General features: G+C 44.3%; 2 protein-coding genes across 2 annotated transcripts; both read left to right on the forward strand.

Annotated features, from left to right (window-relative positions):
* Window positions 1-232: 232 nt before the first annotated feature.
* LOC110691991 lies at window positions 233-1,159 on the forward strand. The gene has a single exon (XM_021868980.1). The coding sequence runs from the start codon at window positions 233-235 to the stop codon at window positions 1,157-1,159; it is 927 nt and encodes a 308-aa protein (XP_021724672.1).
* A 1,604-nt stretch (window positions 1,160-2,763) lies between these two features.
* LOC110691999 lies at window positions 2,764-3,267 on the forward strand. The gene has a single exon (XM_021868992.1). It carries the CDS (start codon window positions 2,764-2,766, stop codon window positions 3,265-3,267), a length of 504 nt encoding a protein of 167 aa, XP_021724684.1.
* The last annotated feature ends 5,096 nt before the right edge of the window (window positions 3,268-8,363 follow it).

Raw genomic sequence — 8,363 nt, forward strand, 5'->3', positions numbered from 1 at the left:
ATATACATAACGTTATAAATTGAGCAAGCTATATCAAATCAAATGGTAGATCTATTATTATAACTTCCACTTGGTTAGGGGTTCGAATCCTAGTAAAGCGTTTTCCCTCCATATTTTTCTCTTCTGAATTTCCAGTTGATTATTTAATTTATATCAACATTGAACTAACCTACGGGGGAATAATTCTCTCTCTACAATGAGCCATAACCCTTTTCTTCCAAACCCTACTGACATGGTAGATCAACTGCATCGTTCGAATAAAAAACCGAAACGAAAGGTTACTCAACTATTTTTTAATAAGGAAGGAGATTCTGAAGCATCTCAAGAAGGAGTGCCTATGGAACTGGAGAATGATGGTAATATCTATCAATTACCTAAGCCAATTGTTGAACCCCAGCAATCTCCTCTGCCTCCTCCAAATCTGGGAACCACTGCTAAATCCTTCAGAGATTTAATCAGAGACACCCGGTTAGATGAGGTTGCACATAGGGAGACTCACATCGAGATTGAGGATGAGGAAGATGTTTCTGATGATGATGAAATCCCGGAGGGTATTGAAGATAGCGAGAGATGCCCTGTAATTCTTCTTACAAAAGAGGAAAAACGTGCTATGAGGAAACCATGGAAACATACTCTAATCATTCGAATGTTCGATGGCAGCCTTGGTTATATGGGGCTTATGAAACAACTTAAAAGGAAATGGCAATTGAAAGGCGAATTAATCCTAACAAATATAGGGTGCAAGTACTTCATTGCCAAGTTCAATAATGTGGATGATTATAATTACGTCTTAACCCAGGGGCCTTGGTTAATCGAAGATAAGTACCTTACTATCCGTAAATGGACTCCAAATTTCATACCGGAGGAAGCATCCATAAATGTGCTTACTGCGTGGGTAAGAATTCTAAACTTATCTATTGAATACTTTGATAAGGAGTTCTTGAAAAAAGTTGGAGCTAAAATAGGAAGAGTCATTCGAGTTGATAAATCCACAGCTTACGCGGAAAGAGGGCAATTTACCCGACTTAGTGTTGAAATTGATCTCTCGAAACCTTTGTTAGCCAAATTTTGGCTTAAGGGGAGGATATGGAGGATACAATATGAAGGTATCAAAATGCTATGTTACAAATGTGGAAGGCTAGGACATGTTGAAGACTAATGTGCCCTTAAAAGTCCTTCTGATGGTATTATTATTGACCAAGTTAATAATCAAATTAATGATTTGGATATCCAAAAAGAAGCACCCCCTGCAAAACCTGAAGAAGTGGATAGCTATGGAGGTTGGATGCTGGTCAAATAACCGGGTCAAAAACGACAACCAAAAATGGATAAATCCAACCCGAATCATGGAAAAGAGGGTCCAATCCAAAATAGAGACCAAAGTCAAAATTTACCTAAATATCAAGCTAATGTTACGGTGGGTATTGCAGTAACAAAATCAAGTTTTGAAATTCTTGTGGGTCAAGGTGAAGGAGTAAAAGTTGCCTCAGAGGATTCTGTTTCTAAAGATATTCTTCAAGGAGCTATAAATTTGGAATCAAGGGAGTCTTCAAAAGATCCTGATATATCTTCCCATATTAATAGTGAGGTAAATATGCCTACTATTAACTTAGGAGATAATTCTAAAAAAAAATTCTGAAATTTATCCTAATTCTTTTCCCTTGAATTATGGAAATAATTCCCAAGAGAAGCGTTTAGAGAGCAAAAAGATTTACAAGAAAAAAGATACTCCTAAAGCTAATAAAACAGCATCCCAGAATCCTAGGCCTCTTACTCCAATAACAAATTTAGAGAATCTAAAAGAAGCTACACAATTTTTTGTGACCAAAAATAAACTAGGAAAAGAAAACACGAGGGAAACTCTTGAAAGGGAAGAGACACAGAAGAACAAAGAAGTTATCCCAGAAGAACCAAATAACGCTTCACAAAATGCATCCCCAAAGGAGCTCACCCATGTTTCCCCCACCATCGGATGTAGTACTGCTACGGATCCCGACGGACAAAATTCTTTGCGTGGGTCAACCGATGGAGATTCCATACTTGGGCATAGCCGACCCCCTGACGAATGTATTGGAGGTAAGAATGGAGTCTTGGATGGAACCAATTCCGAAGCCAATGGAATTGGTAGTAACCTTGACAATACCCAATGAGATTACTCGACTGATGAGACTCATATCGAATGCATATGTAAGTACCTTACCTTCTATTCCTCAATTAATGGAAGATACTATCCCAAATTTAGTTCCAAATTCCCAATATATATCTTGCATGGTATGGAATGTTCAAGGGGCGGGCAGTCGAGCATTTATTAGTGCTCTTAGAGAAGTGGTTCGTAATCACAAACCTTCTGTTTTAACCCTAGTTGAAACTCACATGGGGGGACAGCAAGCTGAGCGTATCTCAAAAATCATTGGATACATGGGTCACACAAGGGTAGATGCCCAACGTTTTAGTGGTGGAATATGGGTTTTTTGGAAACCTGATTTTGTTACGGTAGAACCAATACATAAACACGATCAATATATAACAATGAATATTCGTCGATTGGGTGAAGAACCGTGGTACTTCACTGCTATTTATGCGAGTCCAGACCCGCTAAAAAGGAGTGACTTATGGCGTGAGTTAAAAGATTTTGCTGCAACCCATAACAAGCCATGGATGCTTGCAGGGGACTTTAATGACACTAGGTTTGCTCATGAATGAAGTTCTAGTTGTCCTGAAACAACAAGGCGAACTGCTAAATTCAACGAATGGGTTGAAGATATGGATTTCCTGGAAATTGAGTTTGGTGTCCCAAACCATACATGGGCAAGAGGGACTTCCTTGGAGACCCGTACCAGTGCTCGCCTCGATAGTGCTTTATGTAATGCTGATTGGAGCCTCCGCTTTCCTAACGTCACTACAAAAGACCTTCCTGCGGTTCAATCGGACCACTGCCCGATTTTAATCTCTCCGAATGGGTTTGCACCTATAGCTTCAATTAAAAAACCCTTTAAATTCCAAGCCGCTTGGCTAACTCATGATAACTTCCGTGAATTCATCGAGACTAAATGGGATAAATCGAGGCCTTTATTTCCTTTGTTAAAGAAAGTTAGTGATGAGCTTCAAGATTGGAATAGAAATGTGTTTCATAATATTTTCAAGAAAAAAAGAAATCTTCTAGCTCGAATTGGGGGAGTTCAAAAATGTTTAGCTTCTCAACGTTCGAGGGATTTAATTAAGTTAGAGGCTAAACTTCGAAAGGAACTTGATGAAGTTCTTGAATAAGAAGAGCTCTTATGGTATCAAAAGTCAAGGGTGGAATGGATACGAGATGGTGATAGAAACACATCGTTTTTCCACCTTAGCACTATCACAAGGCGTTGGCACAACAACATAACAACTATCAAGGATATTGAAAGTGGTGAATGGCTGTACGAAAAGGATTTGATTCAACAGAATATAGTCTCATACTTTCAAAATTTATTTGCAGCGGATGAACAACAATTATTAGGGCCTATGTCGAATGGCATTTTTCCAGCTTTCTCTTCGAGGGACTGGGATACTCTGTCGAGACAGTTTGCTAGGTGTGAGATCGAAAAAGTGGTCTTCGAGATGGGTGCAATGAAGGCTCCGGATCCGGATGGTTTTCAAGCATTATTCTTTCAAAAACACTGGGATTTGGTTGCTGAAAATGTATACAAGGTTGCTTTAGATGCTTTGAATGGAAAGGGATTACCGGAGAATTTGAATGATACCTTTATAATTCTTATTCCGAAAGTTGATTCCCCGGAACTTGCCACCCAATTCAGACCTATCAGTCTTTGTAACGTGGCATATAAAATTATCACAAAGGCAATTGTTAATAGGATCGAGCTAATGATGCCTCACCTAACCTCATGCACTCAAACTTGTTTTGTTCCTGGAAGGCAAATTACAGATAATATTGTAATTGTACAAGAGGTGATTCATACTATGAAACAAAAGAAAGGAGGGAAAGGACTTATGGCAATCAAGATCGATTTTGAAAAGGCTTATGATCGCCTTAGATGGGATTTCATCAAGGATACCTTATATGAGATCCACTTTCCTCCATTAATGATTGAGCTCATAATGGAGTGTATTACAACCTCTTCGATGAAGGTTTTATGGAATGGTGAGCCCACCCAAGCTTTCAAACCGGAGAGAGGAATTAGACAAGGCGATCCGTTATCTCCATACATCTTTGTCTTATGTATGGAACGCCTCAATCAATTGATTGAGGAATCAATTATAGAGGATCGTTGGAAGCCAATTTATGCAAGTAGGAACGGCCTAAAATTATCAAATCTTTGTTTTGCTGATGACATAATTTTATTTGCTGAAGCTAATATTGATCAAGCGGTGGTTATTCAAGAGTGCCTTGCTAGATTTTGTAGCGCCTCGGGTCAGAAAATTAGCTATCCAAAATCAAAAGTTTATTTTTCTCAAAATATGGCTATTGGAAAAATTCAAGAAATTTGCCATGCTTTGGGAATCGATGAAACGGACGACTTAGGTATGTACCTTGGCATGCCTACCCTCACAAGTAGATTCACTCGGAATACCTTTACATATTTATGTGAGAAAATAAATCGTAGACTCGCAGGGTGGAAGTCGAAATACATTTCGATGGCTGGAAGAATCACCCTAGCGAAAACAACTTTGACAACAATGAGCTCGTATGCAATGTGTTTTGGGGTTTTCTGATGTCCTGCGGGAGAGCTACAATTCCGAGACTGGAACCGGACGCCTGTACCTGCAAAATAACGGAGACTCCTGAGAGCTCCGCCTCCAACGGTCAAGTTAGTACCTGATTAAGGAGTAATTAATACAGAAATTAAAGTAATAAGGTCTCTCTAGGTGAGAGTATTTAATGTAGGTAATCTGCTTTGCTAGCGAGATCAGCCGGTTATTAGTGTGTTCCGTAATGTTTCTCCTCCGTTCCGTTAATTATTCGGTCCCTTGATTAATGAGGATTAATCGAGTATTTATAGCCTTGGGAAGCGTGCAACTCTCTAGGTTTAAGGTAAACCTAGGGCCGATCGGGCTTCTAGACTGAAATGGGCCTTGATGGCCGGTTGTCCCATTTGGCATGGGTGGACACGTGGCGTGTCTTAAGTGGTCCGTGGAGGACGCGTGGCGGAACCTGGTTGGTCCACTTGTCAAACGGCGCTTGGTGGATAAAAATCCCCTAATCATTTGCCCCTCACAGGTGGCACGCGACTGGTCACGTGTCGCCTGTGACAGGTGTCGCACGGTGACAGGCGACGGCCCGTTACAGGTGTCACCTTGCAGACGGCCGGGAGACTCTCCGCCCAAATTTGAATTCGGAAGCGACCCTTCGCCTTCTCATTTTGCCTATAAAAGGAAGTGCTGACTTCGGTCATTTTCACATTTGAGAATTTTTGCGAGAACATTCGGACCCCTGAACTTGCTCTGACATTTTCGGACTTTTTCTGCCTACCGCCTGTTCTGACAAGCCGACTGACCCGAACTTTCAGGACTTCATCAACTGTCATCCGTTCAGGTAACTCAGTTCTCTTACTCTTAATTTTCTTTCTATTTTTTGAAATGGCACCATGGAAGCACACGACACGCCCTAAGTTAGTGATCAGCCGGTCACCGGGGACAGCTGAATCTAGGACTAGGAGTGCCGCCTGCCCTTTTCTGGACCCATCTTTGCCCTTTATACAAAGTCCGACTGAATCTGTGTCTATGCAGAACGTGATGGCCAGAACAAAAAAGACTGCTAGAATATCAAACTCAGACGGCTCCTCCCAAAGGGTACTCCTTAGCGAAACATCTGACCAGGCGCCAGATGTGGAACGAGGCGACTGTCAAGCTGACAGTTCTGAGAGAGGGACCAAGGTGTTCCCTTCTCATCTAACCGTGGACATGTCTAATTTACCTTCTGCTCCTTCTAAGGGAGAGGAGGCGGGCCCCTCTAGGAGAGGGGAGGCGTCGTCCTCTTCGGACTCGTCAGGGGACGAGTCCGATTCCAGCTCTTCTGACCATAGTTCTTCTGACCATAGTTCTTCTGACTCAGAAGAAAAACATAACCGCCTACAAGAGGCGAGAAGTTCCCATGCAGTGGAGAAGGGGGATAATTGGGCAGAGCCGTCCGCCTCTTACAGAGAGGAAAACACCCCTACTACTGCAGGGTGCCCCGGGGCCGGATCGCAACCATGCGAGACAACGTGGCGAGCTTTATTGCTAACCACAAAATGGGCCCGGAGTATTTACTGTTTGTGCCGGATCCAGAAGATACTGTCGTCTGGCCGGCTGGTACCAGCTATGGTGACGGCTGTTTTGGCTGCTATGTGGCGGCCATCAAAGCTGGTCTGCGCTTCCCATTACATCCGGCTGTTCAGCGGATTTTAGATGGGTATGATCTGGGGTTATGGCAGTTAGCCCCCAACTCTTGGGTAAACGTACTCGGCTATGTGGCCGGGTGCGAACTGAACGGGGTGGAGCCAAGTTTTGAGGCTTTCGCCCACATGAACTATCTCAGCCGGACCCCTAAGTCGGGAGGTACCGGCTGGTATCAACTAACAAGCCACAGGGGTTACCTCATGACGAGAGGTAAGGCAAACAAATGGAAGGATTGGCGGAACACCTTCCTTATTATCGAGAGTTCAGACACGGAGCTGAACAAACGTTTTAACAAGTGGAACAGGGATCCGCCTCTTCTTGCAGGCGGCCGCAGCATGCCGCCTGTTCCCCCAAAGGCTAAAAGAGAGATCCTAGACAAAGGACTCTTCAAAGTAGAGACTAGGGTGAACTCTACTTCAGGGGTACGAGAGCAAGTACCCCTACACTGCGTCCCGAGCTTCAAGTGGCTCTATGATGAGTACTTCTTGGCCGCCTGTGGCCTCGGCAGTCGGTGCTCTAGAGGTAGCCGGCCTGACGAATACTCTGTTTTTTCACGCCTTGTTTACTTGGGATTTTTACTAACTTTGCTGTTTATTTCTTTCAGCCGACGCCATGAGTAAAATAACAGCATCTAAGACTGCGGCGGCCATGCTGCGGGTTTCGCTAATGAAGCAGTCGTACGCCGACTCCCCCAGCAAGGAGGCACCCTTGGTAAGCTTTGAAAACTCTTCCCCTTTAAGTTGTATTATGCATATACTAACTCTTTTTGTTTTCAGTCTGGCACTCCAAGGGCTTCTTCCTCGCAACAGCCGGACCCCAAGGCCCGGAGAACGACTGTTGCAAGCTCTCCTGGGTCTTCCAGGAAAACAGTGGCGGCTGAGAAGCAGCCGGCCACTTCTTCAAAAACCCAGGCGGGGCCGCCTAGATGTATGGACACTTGCTTGTAAAAACTCACTCTTGCTTCCTTCTTGATTAGGTCTAACTTGTCTTTCCTTCTGCTTAATGCAGCCGGCCCCCAGGGACTTGACTTGGTTGAGGTAGCCAAGTCAATGGTTAAAGTAGTTCCTCCCTCTGACAGGGAGGCGGTCAAGGGTGCCGGCACCCTTGACCTCGATGGAATTTCGGGGATCCTAGCTGAGGTATACCCTTTTGAAGTTCCAGGACGCCTGTTAACCCTTATGATTGGAAACTGACGCCTGTTTTTCTTTGTACTTAGGCCCTGCTCCGAGTCAACAGCCTTCGCAAGCCGATTGATCGGAAAAACAAAGAGGTAAAGGCCGCAAAGGCTATGGCCGCCTCCAGCTGTGATAAAGCAATGTTTCAAATTGCCCAAAATGAAGTACTGACCATTGATCTTCTTTATTATCAGGCGCAGGCGACCGCCGCTGTTCGGGCTCAGCTAGAGGCGGCCCAAAAGAAGGTTGACGAGCTGGAGGGGACCGTCACCAAATTTAAAGCCGAGCTGAAACCCCTTCGCCAGAAAATGCACTCTTACGAAGCCATGGAGAAATCTTTGGCTAACGTAAAAGAACGCCTGGTGAACCAGGAGAAGAGTCTTACCCAAGAGCTCTCGGACAAGGCCGAGCAAGAAAAACAAGAGCTCGTCCGGGAGATGGTGGAAGACTCCGCCCAAATCCAACGCATGACCTGGGAACGACTGTTCCCCAGTGCCGACTTTGCCTCATGGGAAAGAACGTACCGCCAGTGTTCGGAAATATATAATCAACAGATCCTGGCGGCTGCTGAAGAAGAGGCGATGGACGTTGCGTTGGAGGAGGAAGAGCCTGTTGTGGCGCTTGTGCCACTTGGGGGAAAGGCATCAAAAGATGATGCAGCGAAGGCCGAGTCCAGCAAGAAGAGTGCTGACCAGGCGGCTGCTGCTGATACTGAACTGCCCCCTTCTTAAGCTTTAAGTATATTTTTTCTTTTCACGGCCTGCGTGCCGTTTGCTTTGTAATTACCCGGCCAGGGGGCCGGGGTTTTGAATATTC

The sequence above is a fragment of the Chenopodium quinoa genome, unplaced genomic scaffold (genome assembly GCF_001683475.1).
Source record: "Chenopodium quinoa cultivar QQ74 unplaced genomic scaffold, ASM168347v1, whole genome shotgun sequence".
In the NCBI taxonomy this organism is placed as follows: Eukaryota; Viridiplantae; Streptophyta; class Magnoliopsida; order Caryophyllales; family Amaranthaceae; genus Chenopodium; species Chenopodium quinoa.